This window comes from Caloenas nicobarica, chromosome 1 (assembly GCF_036013445.1).
Source record: "Caloenas nicobarica isolate bCalNic1 chromosome 1, bCalNic1.hap1, whole genome shotgun sequence".
NCBI lineage: Eukaryota > Metazoa > Chordata > Aves > Columbiformes > Columbidae > Caloenas > Caloenas nicobarica.
The window spans coordinates 53,076,614-53,089,774 of NC_088245.1; the positions used below are offsets into that span (position 1 = coordinate 53,076,614).

Sequence of the window (13,161 nt, forward strand, 5' to 3'; positions counted from 1 at the left end):
CTCAGAAGACTGAATAGCATAATGCTGTGTGAAGTACCATTTCAGACAGCACTTAAGAAAAATAAGCATTTAAAACATGGAAGGAATTCACAAATTCAGTAACAAGACTCAACTTACAAATGCTGAGGTTCCAGGTAGAAGAAATCATAGTTTGCTTATACTAGATATATATTTATCATCTTAGCTACTAATGTTTCTTTAGTATTTTAATTTCTTAACTATTTTTTCCTACTTTTTGCAGAATGAACACTCCACTTACATTTCAGCTCAGGGAAAATTATGCTGTTTAGAGAAAATTATGGATTTTTAATAAATTTTACTGTTGCTGCATTTTCTGTAAAATTCTGATAGTTCTTTTTACCTTATTTTGAAAAACAAGCAGACATATTACAATCTAATAGAAAACCGTATTTGGGGACTGTTTTATATTGCCAAGACAGCTGCAAATTTGAAAAAAAAATGTATACTAGTTTTAAGCAAACTGTGTAAGTTCATTTTGCTATCAGAAAATTATTTTCTTGAAACAAGTAATTATGCCTGCAGACTTCCTTATTGTGTGTATAACCAATGCAAGTAGAACAAATACTAATTTCAAAAACTATAAGAAATTTAGAGATCCAGCTCCTTTTGTGATGAAAAAAGAAAGTGAGGTTCAAATACTTCACAGAAGTACCCTGGATATAACAGAGGAAAAGAAAGCTTAATGTTACTAGCTTTAGCTAGTACTGAAATGTTCATTTACATTGTGAACCCCTAGCACGGGTAGCTGTTTTCCATTTGAAAAACTGCTTCAACTCCATAATGCCATTTACACCTACATCTTCAGTTGTGAAGCTGAACTGACTGAGGAGAGACTAATGCAGATTTGCCTAAGATCTCCTACGGCAGTATCACAGAATCACAGAATAGAATCATATAATAGTTTGGGTTGGAAGGGACCTTCAAAGGTCATCTTGTCCAACCCCATGCAATGGACAGGGACATCTTCAACTAGATCAGGTTGCTCAGAGCCCCGTCCAGCCTGGCCTCTGATGTCTCCAGGGATGGGGCATCCGCCACCTCTCTGGGCAACCTGTGCCAGCGTTTCACCACCCTCATTGTAAAAAATTTCTTCCTCATGTCTGGCTTGAATCTCCCCTCTTGTAGTTTAAAACCATTACCCCTTGCCCTGTCACAACACGCCCTTCTGAAAAGTCTGTCCCCAGGCAGTATGCAGGGTTTTTACATCCCAGCTACCTATGGAAATTCAGAGACACCAGATGAAAAATGAAATTCACGGCCCACACCAGACACCACCACCTATACAGAAGTTACACTACTATGATTTAATTCCGCAGGCCAGACTGAGGGACTGGGATAACCATTCCTAAAAAAAAATTGAGGCAGACTGATTCTGTCTGCCTCACGTGTTCTAGTATGTGGAATTTAACAATGGGTTTATTAACAGTCACTGCATGACTATTATCTTGGCCATATACACACTGCAAAGGTAGAGAGCAGTCTTAATCCAATACTCTAGCGGCCCTCGCTTCTTATATCAGACATGAACCCTGTAACAAGAAACTGTCCACGCTGGCTTCCTCCCCTTGGGCTAGGCTCTTCTGGATCCTGTGTGCTCAGTGCAAGAAACCTGATGGTGCAGCAAGGACCACAGTGAACTTCGTTAGGAAGCAATGGAGAAAGCCCTTTAGACTCAGAACTCCATTCTGAGCAGCTGTGTCCACAATACACCAAAACTTTTTGTGCTTACCAATTATTCCAAGGAAGGAGAGCAATATGTCTACATGGAGATGGTGAAGAAGTCAGAGAACTATGCGAGTACGCAAACTGTGGGAATAGGCTCATAAGGATGTTTGTCTTAAAACAAGAAAATGAATTAAAACCATCTGAAACATAAGCAGAACTATCCTGATGCATACTTTTCAGAATAAGAGCAAGGCCATCGTAAAGTTGCCTGTTTTCTCAGACTTACACTTCTCTTAACTTGCAAGCTTTAGTATGTAGGAAATAAATACATTTTCTGAAACACGCAATTAAGTCCGACATATCTGAAATAGCTTAAAGTTAAAAGATCACAACTCTCATTTGGCAACTTGCACATTAGGAATCCATAATTTGGTATTTTGCTTCTGCCAAATGATTACCAGGAACTTCAATTAAGTTAGTTTAACTGATACTTATTGCCAGTTCAACACAAAGGTTTTGAATTATAATACCATTGTATACATTTGGAACACATTTTATTTTTGCTATGAAGTATGATTTAAAATTACTGCATCACAAACCCAGGCCCCAGTTACCCAACCGAGCAGCACTCCTGCAAGACACAAAATAAAATATTTAGCAACTGTCTTATTCCTGATGTTCCATTCTGCATGACAAAAAGATGAAAGAATCCTTGCTTTTTTGTCTAAGAAAGCTAATCCAGGTATGAACTCAACTATGAGTATAACAAGGTATAACTACAGAATTACAGATAATTACATGGGAATCGAGAGCATCATAAAAATGAAAAGAGCTAAAAAGCAAGCGAAAGAATAGCAGCGTACCATTGTCAAAAAAGACAAAAGGGCTTCAGATTAATTAATAGTAAAAGGAAAGAAGTCAGACAGTAAACTTACAGTTTTAGACCAATACAGAACCAACTATCAAAACTATCTCAGCTGTGGCATCTTAGTAATTCTGAAGAAATGGAAAACTGAGGAGTCAGCCATGTAAAACAGGAAAATTAGAAAGAGATCGCTGTAGAAAATGGGAGCAAAAGTCAGAGTTTTAACATATTAGAGAGAAAAAACACACTAGAAAGCAAAGGCCGAGAGCTGTTCAGTTTGTCTCTGAAAAAATAATGAGGAATCTGAAAGACAATAACAAATTTATGACTGAGGACACCACAAGGAGTACATTTTCAGTGAAAATGAGGGTAGTCAAAGTAGGCATAAATGCCAGTTTATCATCTGATACAAAAAATATAATCAGGGGCAAGACTTCCAGAGTCCAACTTGACGCCAACTTGAGAGTGTTTTAATTCAATTTCTTTAACTATAGAAAATGACATCACTTTAGTTTTATGACATAATTTTTTTTGGAGACATCAAACACTTATTGGGCCACATTCAGCTATAATGCCAAAGCACATAGTTAATATGAGACAAAAGATGCAAGAAAAATACCACTTGCAAGATTTTAGGGTGAGACTTTTTTAAAAAAGCAAGAATAGCAGCCATTATTCCTGCTGCTCAGGGAGAAGAAAAACAAAGAGAATTAGCAAGTAATCTCAAAAAATGATGTGTCTGCTTGCCTATCTCATCCCCTTTAAAACTGAATCTCAGGAAGGGTCTATAGGTACTGAATGCTGTGGCTCCTCTGCTCAAATTTCAGCAAGAGAATCCATTTTCTAAACAAAAGCAATGAAGAAACTATCTAGGAATACATGAAAATTGAAGTGAGAAGCATGTAGGGAAAACAAACAAATATACAAACAAAACCAAAACCAACCAACCAACCAAAACCAAAACAAAACAAAAACCACAAAAAACCGAACAACAAACACAAACAACAAAACAAACAAACAAACAAACCCAAACCACTACCCTCCAAAGCCAAAACTCTGAAGGTTCTATAGTGAAAAATAAAAATTTAAATACAAATGTAAATATACCTGTTGTTCCTTGATTGTCTCCTCTCAGTGCTTCAAGCACATCTTCTAATGGGGTACACACTCCAAGGTTAGAAAAAGAATAATACTGAGCAGCCAGGGCAAATAAATGTACATTGATAAGCTTCCCAGAGTTTTCACAAAACACATTGGAAAATGTGTCATCATCTGTACGGAAAAGAAAATAATTTTTGTTAGCAGAGCTTAACATCTCTGTAATAGTGCTGACACAGAACTACAAGCAATAAATACAGATCATCAGACAGAAACAACCATTTATCTTGCTTGCACCAGTGGGAAAATTCATTATTTTTCTTCAGCTGTATTCCCTCATCAGAACCGAGGTCGAATTTTGCTCTCAGCTTAACTAGTGTAAATGTGGAAAAATCTATTATTTTAGCAGAGCTACTTTAGTACAATCGACGAGAGAATTCAGTCAACATTATCACTTCTCTTTGTTTGCAAACTTGCTCATTATGCATTTCCTAGACACTCCCATCTGACAATATATACTACTAGAGATTTTAAGAAATACAGATGTTCAATATACAAAATGATTTGATTTACAATCACTATATTCACATATTTTCCAAGCTGGTTTGTATCTCGTGAATCTGACGGGAGAATCAAATTAACTTTTATTACCAATCAGGTGTGAGCCAAAGTTAGATTCCAATGCATATTTTGACTCGGGATGAAATGCTTCAGTAAAATGTATTTTTAAGTGACACATATTGGTATGAATAATTTATTCAATCTGAGATTGTTTTGCATTGTTTAATTCCTCTCAATTTTAGCTAAAACTATTGTGAATCCTACATAGTTTTGCTAATAATTTTAAAATATTTGTAATTATTTGAAAATACACAAAACCTAGCCAGTCCAGCAAACAAAATTGTTACAAAGATTTGGAAGATGTCTCCTGGTTTGCCTTGTGTCTCATGGGTAGATATTGAGCAAGTGCATACCTAGCGCGGTCACTTTCCTGAACCTGTCCTACCCACCTGCACAGCAACAGACAGAGATGTTAATATTGACCTCGCTTCTCCTGCTCTTAATTTTCTTGCATGACCACTAGTACTGGCCATATGTATATTAGAATTCATTGAAAACAGTCCCAACAGCGTCAACATATTAGATTTCATGGTATTAGACTACAAAGGTATGAGTCCAGCAAACAAATTTCAGACCTAAGAAAGAATAAATATTGTCTAAGCTATGACCAGAATTAATATTATTTCATTGTGTGCATGGCACTTCTTACTTTACTTCTCTCTACTACAAAATGAAAAAACAAAGGTAACTTTCTCTACAAATGATTTATTTGAACTTCTGAACATACAGCAACTTTGTTAGTGAACCTGCATGAATGATAAGGGTATAACATGCTGCTAGAGAACAGAAATAAAGAGAAACACTAAACCTGAATAAAAACTGCAAAGTTTTCGTGGAGAAGGGGTAATTTTGCTTTCCAGTGCCTCTATAAGATATGTTATAGAAAAACAAGAAATCATATGTTTTCATTTTGAAATAACTGAAGAAAAATAAAATTCCTTTCTGACAATACCTTCAAATCAGGCAAATAATGGAAGAGATTAATATAATGGCATACGGTAATCAAGCGGTTTTGGACGGAATAGTAAAACTGCCTTTTTTTTCCCCAAAAAACGTTTCGACAATGATAAAAAAAGGTGAATATCTACACACAAAGACTATTTTTGCTTTCTGCTGGGTAAATGATATGCAAGGAGTTCTTAGAAGAAACTGTCACAGCTTGAGTTATTGCTGAAGAAGAAAAATTACAGTTTATTTTTAAGGGATGTGCAATCATTTAACTTTAGATCTTCCAGGAATGAACAGCGTTCCAGAAAATCTAGAAATTCACAAAATGAATGTGCCTGAATCAGTAAAAATACATAGAAATCTTTAGGTCTGATGTAGCAGGGACAAATCATTAATCTGTCAAGAAAAAGAACAAGGTTTAAGAAGAGACTCATCACCAAGTATGTGCCAACAAGTACTGAGAAAGCAATAGAGATGAGACATTAAGTCAAAAGGGGCAGAGAGATAATTTGACCAGACACACATTCAGCAGTTTTGCCAGGTGAAGAAATCTAATTTTCTTGATAAGAAGTTGTGTTCCACTTTGTTTCATGTATACCACAACCTCTTTGAATTAGTACTTAGTATAATCCACTTCAGAAAAATCCAGCTCATTCAAATATACATTGATGTTGTTCTTTGTCTCTAACTCTTATTTCCTCAGTGACCAGGATGTTGGTTTGGGGTGTTTTTTGTTTTGTTTTGTTTTGTTGGTTGGTTTGGTTGTTTGTGGTTTTTGTTTGGTTGGTTTTTTGTTTTGTTTTGTTTGTTTGTTTTGTTTTTGGTGTGTGGGGGTTTGTTTTTTTGAATTTTATGTTGTTTTAGAAAACTGAGGCACATTACACTGAAACATAAAATCTTTTTAGCAACTCATACACATTTTTAAATATACTGGCCAACCCTGTATGACAAAACAAAACAAAAATCAGTCAAGTAAAAACCTTTTCCCAGGAATTAATTTATTTTCTTCATGACATAACCTTGTATGAAATAAAGGAGTTTTGGAAATACATTGGAATGTCATCCTGCTACAAAATATTTCTTTAATATACATGTAATGCAGGAGAAACATCCGAATAAAATTTATTTTCTTAATGTTCGTTTCCATACATGTATAGTACACATCTATCAAATATATTTTGATTTCTAAGCAGTATTTTTTTCAAAATGTCTGGCTAGATATTACCTGGTTTTCACTGACCTTTATATTTTAAATACACTGAACTGTATCACCAGTGGAAAAAAATACGCTTTCTTTCATTACACTGACATCAGATACTCAAGGCTACAAGAAGAAATACTGTCATTCTTCCACATAACAGGATAGCAATAAAGCTCATGAAAACATGTCACATCACATAAGTCTATTAAAAGATAGTTTTGTTGATGAAAAGTGTATTAATATATGCATTCTTTCAGAATAATTAAGCAGCTTAGAATTGTTCTTAATGTAACCTTCATAGCAGTATTAGTAGAAATAAGCAGAAAAAAATAACCCCATCTGAAATATCATACAGATGTCATAAATACTACATTTATGCATTTGGTTTAGTTCAAAAAGTAGAAATTAATGCAAACTTTACTGGCAAATCAGCTACCTATATGTTTTTTATAAACATCTATCTATAAACATCTATATCTATTTTGATACCTGAGACATGCTTGTTTCACTACATTTCCTTCATTGGAAATAAACTTGCTATGCCAATGTTATCGCCAGCCCTCCAAGGCATGGTATGAAAATAGATACTGAAGAGGTTTGTTTCAAAGCACCAGACTTGCCTACCACCTCAAACCAGAATGGCATCCCAGTCCAACAGAAGTTTCTTCAAGGTCCAGGCCAGTGTATCTATGTCTTCATCCAGAAAAGTGATTCTAAGCAGACAACAGTTAAAAAAATGGGCAAAAATACCCACGCAAGGGTGACAGGCCTGCACAAGCTGCCATGAGTTAAATATTTTGTTTAGGTAATTACATCAATACTGTACTGAAGCTATACCTGGAGGGAAAGCTAGGGCACTCTCACCAATTTCTACTCCAAGGCCTACAGACACCTTTCTTCAAACTGGATCAACATCAGCTTCTTGGATACCGTAATGGCCAAACCCTTCACATCTGCCAAAGGACTCAATGCAAGAACGCCACTGACCTAAACTATCTCACTTCTACAACACCAGCCATCATCCAAAACACAGCAAAGACAGTATCTCTCATCCCCTCTGTAAGGAGTGCATACTATATACCTCATTGACAACTTTCACCCAACAATCAATGAGGGTGGTAAAATACTGGCACAGGTTGCCCAGAGAGGTGGTAGATGCCCCATCCCTGGAGACATTCAAGGCCAGGCTGGACGGGGCTCTGAGCAACCTGATCTAGTTGAAGATGTCCCTGCTTATCGCAGGGGGGTTGGACTAGATGACCTTTGAAGGTCCCTTCCAACCCAAACTTTTCTATAATTCTATGAATCACTGTGGAAATAAACGTCATGTGAATTACATAGACAGACTTTTTACAGTACAAAAAGAAAACTATCATCAACCATGCACATATCCATCTGACACCGCACTACCCTGACACTGATATGGAAAGTGATGCAACCTATACCCTGAAGAAATGTATCCTTATTTTTCCCATTGAACTTTAAAATACCTCACCAAGATCAACAGTGTAAGTAAATATTCTGCAAATTAACAAGTATCAAGTGAAAACGGGTCCTGCCATGCTAAGAACTAAAACAGCAGCCCACACAACCAGACCCTCCCCATGCTAACAGGAGTGTCAAAATCCATGGCCCCTCCATCCTCATCCCAAACCTCAAACTGTTTTTTCTGATTTTTCAAATTTCTCTCAAGGAAATTATGCAAACAACTGCCTCAATGCATCAGAACGCACCCACACAATCAATTAATAGAAATTAGTGTCAGCGAGATAAATTATTTCACAGAACCAAAACCTCTCAGTTTTGAGTTGAAAGAGAGACAATTACATTTCTTCAGGATACAATCATGAACACTAATATTGAGAACTCTACTGGGTATTAAAACTGTGTACTCAGTAAATTGGTTTTATGGTGTAAAAGAATACATCTATTGAGTCCACAATATTTAGCACCACCTTACTTCCTGCTGATCCCACTATATCGCACAAATAAAACTCTTGAAACTTCATAACTTTCCTGGGTTACAGACTGATTATTGAAATTCGGACTTTTCTGCTTCTTTATCAGAACTCTTTAAAAGCTTGTAAACCCAAAGCATGCCTGCTTTCACTTTTTCATCACCTGACAGAGTAACAGATATTAACACTCCTTACAAATCTCACTTAAATTAAATGCAGTCATACCCACATTCTGGAACAACCCTGAATTCAATTATCTGATGGAAGAACACAAACAGAACTAGTAGGATCTCATGCAAGATCACTAGTATATCATCTGTAGTAACACTCCCACCAAATTTGAATTGTTGTCACAGGTTGCCAACCAAAAGAAAAAAAACAACAAAATTAAGGTAATCCAAAGCATGACTTCAAACTATGGAATGGCAATTGTCTATGTATTATCTTTCATTATTAAACATGTTAGTTTTCTCAAAATATTTCTACTTTGGTTGCTCACAAGATGAAATCTAGTATGTCTTTTAACCAGTCAGTCCATACAGTTGCAAATAAATTTTCAGAGGAAAGAAACATATGCAAAAAAAATGGAATTATATTACAAACAGTAATTTACAGTAAAATATGAAAATACTTAAACACAGATTTTTCTGTGCCTGTGTCCAATTTACAGCTATGACGTGATAAAGAAGATGTAATATGGCAAATGTCAGTTTTTTGATGTACATAAACATAAACCAGTTTTCTATATCTAAAAATGGATCTGAAACTTTTCTGTAGGGTACAACTGAAAACTAGGGTTCATCCTTTATATGGTCATTATAATGAAACATCATCTCAGGAGTATCTGAAAATATTCTTTGAAACTGATTTACAGAACATGTAATGTAATGTTCTGTAACATACTTATTGTATATAATACTGTACAACCCAATAGTAGTTTCTTGCTTGCTGGCTTCTAAAACTACAGTTCAGCATATGTATTTGTCAAAATCCCCGTAGTAACATAAAGTAGTGTGCAGAGTAACAGTTTTGTGCCAATTTGCAATAATGTTATTTTTTAAGTTTGCAGAACTATGTGAGCATGAACTGACAACTTCACATTTCCAGATCAATTCTGTCAAAAGTAGCTTGTGTTTCCATATAATTCAATTTGGGATCCCTATTAGAACAGATTCTAGAAAATTTTTCATAATAGTTTGGGGATTGCACATGTATGAATGTAAAACTTCTCAAACTCTCAAGAAGCAAAGGTGAAATGTGAAAGGTGCCATGTGAAATCAAAACGTAATTTTACACATATTTTGACTAAGGTATTTGGGGTACATGACCACAATGTCATTTGACCATGCAAAATAAATCTATTCTTATAGCCACACTCCAATAAAAGGCAGTTCTACTAATGACAGCATGTTACGAGAGCCTTTTAGTATCAAGGTATATATAAATAACATGTAAAGATCTGATAATTTTGAAGAACAAACACACATCCAGGTAATATTTTAGAGGAATATAAGAAAGAGTCATTTCTGTTTATGTTGGGTTTCAAGATCTCTAGTGGTTTCTGATCTCTGACGTTATTAAGTTGTACTAATGCACTCAAATAAGCTACAATATTAAATTTCTCAATCCTAACTTTAATACAGGTTAACAGTACATTAATTTTCAAATATAGGTAGATGTTCACAGGCATCTTCACTGAGAAACTCATATTCTACTGTTAAGACATAGCATTTTCGTCATCTGACTGGGTGGATAGGCACCATGCAATCAAATGAGCCAGGCAGGAGCCTCCAAATCAGCAAGCGGATGCCCATTCCATTACAGTGCCTTCAATTTTGTCACGATACTGGAAAAATTTTGAGAGTGTCTCAAAACCTTCCAAATGTTAAATTGCATACTATAATTTTGAGGCTAGAAAGAAAGAACAATTATCTTTTTTTTTTTTTCTTTTTTCAGTGAGCAGAAATAATCCCTGCAGAAATCAAGAAGAAATCTAATATTTCAGGCACAGCATGAAGGCTTCGCATCCTTCTAAAACACGTTTCATTTTAGCCATATATCATGTCTTTTGTTCCAGTAATTTCTGTATCAGATTCTGTAATACACATTTTGAATACAGATCATTAAATGATTTTCCAGTTTCAAAATCTACAAAACATTACTCTGCCTTCCTGATTCTCCTTCTGCTCTACAGGCCACCACTTCAGCGTCCCATAGAAATACGTAAGATCAGAGTAAGTTTTCTTTGCTGTTTTCTTTTTGATGACTTCATCTAATAATTAGTTTTGTTCCAGCCTCCGTTTGCATTTATGTCCCATTGCTCTGAATTGGTTCTGACTGACATTACCTGTCAAAAACATTAAAAGTTTTTCCTCACTGCTTCCCAACACTTTTGCTTGCTGTCTGGACCACTGTCTTGTTTCCATCTGTCTCTCAAAGTTAATTCATAATCCAGTGCCTTTTTCATATACAAATAAATTGTGGGGTTTTGTTGGCTTTTTTTTTTCCCCCCCAGATATCTCAACCCTTTAAAATGAGTCTTGCAGTTAATATTTTGGAGGTCTTTAGATCCAAGAAAGAAATGTTGCGAATGATGTAGCAATTCACAGTTCTTCAATCTCTTTCAAATCCAAATCATTATCTTAGCTTGCCTTCTATGCCAAAAAGTACACAGCTCCATATGATACTTTTTGTGGACCTTTCCGTTACACCCAACGTGCTTTTCTGTCTCGTGTGTCATTTCATGTAGTATTTCGGGGCTAAGGCTACACAAGAGCTAGCTACGCTCCATAAGCTTTGGCATGATGCAGATTTTTCTCAGCTAAGTCCTTTTTCAGAGATTTTACCTTTCGTTTTGAAACTGATCTCTTTGCTGGGGCTCAGTCCCCCCAAATAATGTACCTTTCAGATGCTTTATCTTCATTTCTGTGCTCTGCCTGAACGCATATTGCTGGTATGTTTCCCTTCTACTTGGACTGCAGTAAATTCAGTAATACGGTTTCATAGCTGGCTTCCTCCTGAGTTACTCAGAAATAACTAAAAATATGAAGTGCTTCTTAAATAGGTCTTGTCAGAAATAAAACTGCTTTCTGTCTTCCTTTGCCAGACATTCATTATTACAGACATATAGGAAAGTGGTGTTTAAGCCTTTTCCAGCTGTCCTCCACATTTCCAGAGTTTCAACATTTGGAGGACTTTTAACTGTTACCTCTTTCCAACTCATGTGGAGGGGTCTTTTTTGGTTAATTTTACTTCTGCTCTTCAGAAATTAGTTACAGCAAAGGAGTTTGACAGTTAGGAGTTTAATTTCATTTCTAAACCAACAGGACGAGACATATGAGACCATTGTCACAGCTGTCAGTACTGAGACCCTCCTGAAGTGCAATTCCTCCCACCACGGCCATACTTCATCTGAACCGTGATGGTTCCAAACACACCCCGTCACCCTGCAGAAGATGAGCGCTGCTGGGGCAGACACAGGTACGAAAAAGCAGAAGTGGCTTTAGCTGAAGCAGACGAATGGAACAAGAACGTGGGAATGGCCATGGAAAGGCAGCGGGTAAAGGCGCAGGGGAAAAAAAAAGCAGCTCAGCAGAGTGGTGTGAAATTCTCCTGTTTTATTAAAGGAAAATAATTTTAAACGTAGAATCATAGAATGTCTTGAGTTGGAAGGGACCTACAAGGATCATCGAGTCCAACTCCTGTCCCTGCATATGACAACCCACAGTTCACACGGTGTGTCTGAGGCCTTGTCCAGTCTCTTCTTGAACACTGTCAGGCTTGGGCCGTGACACCTCCCTGGGGAGCCTGTTCCAGTGTCCACCACCTTCTGGGGGAAGAACCTTTTCCTGATGTCCAACCTAAACCTCCCCTGGCACATCCTCCTGCCATTCCCTCGGGTTCTGTCATTGGTCACCAGAGAGAAGACAGGCTGTGAGGGGATGTCATAAATATTTCTAAATATCTCAGGAGTGGGTGTCAGGAGGATGGGACCAGACTCCTTTCAGTGCTGCCCAGTGATAGCATGAGGGGCACGGGCACAGACCGAAGCACAGGAGGTTCCATCTGAATATGAGGAGAAACTTCTTTACCTTGAGGGTGTCAGAGCCCTGGAACAGGCTGCCCAGAGAGGTTGTGGAGTCTCCTTCTCTGGAGACATTCAAGACCCGCCTGGACACATTCCTGTGCGATCTGCTCTGGTGAACCTGCTTTAGCAGGTGGGTTGGACTGGATGATCACCAGAGGTCCCTTCCGACCCCAGCCTTTGAGATTTTGTGAAGAGGAAGGACGACTTCAGAGCGAGGGCAGAGGCCGCTGCCACGAGGAGGGCCTCCCCGCCCCGCCGCGCAGGTCCCTCCCGCGGGGACCCCTGACCCCCCCGCCCCGCCCCGACTCACCCCACAGCGCCGCCGGGGCGCCGGAGGCCTCCGCCAGGGGGCGCTGCAGCGCCAGCGGCCCGCGCGCGCGCAGCGCCTCGAGCACGGCGGCGGGGGGCGGCGCCACGAGCCGCTGCCAAAGCCCGCGCGTGTAGAACTCCACCGTGTGCGCGCGGCACAGCGGCAGCGCGCGCCGCAGGAACCGCGCCACGCGCCGCAGCGTCCCCGCCGCCACCGTCGGCGACAGCTGGGGCGGCACCGCGCCGGGCGGCCGCGACATGGCGCCGCGAGGGGCGGGGCTCCGCGCCCGGCTGGTCGGGGCTGCCGGCCGCGCCGCCGCCGGCATCTACGAAGGCGGGTGAATCGAGCGCCGAGCGCCGGCGGCGCAGCTCGGTGACGTTGTCTCGC

The 13,161-nt window shown here is 38.6% G+C and overlaps 1 protein-coding gene across 1 annotated transcript in view; it reads right to left on the reverse strand.

The window, feature by feature from the left end:
• The window catches only part of METTL25 (methyltransferase like 25), a 65,138-nt gene extending 52,039 nt beyond the window's left edge, over positions 1 to 13,099 (reverse strand). The window contains exons 1-2 of the mRNA XM_065643097.1: positions 12,775 to 13,099; positions 3,659 to 3,823 (exon numbers count right to left, since the gene is read on the reverse strand). Coding sequence (XP_065499169.1) covers positions 3,659 to 3,823; positions 12,775 to 13,099 — 490 coding nt within the window. The remainder of the gene's footprint in view (positions 1 to 3,658; positions 3,824 to 12,774) is intronic.
• Positions 13,100 to 13,161: the final 62 nt, after the last annotated feature.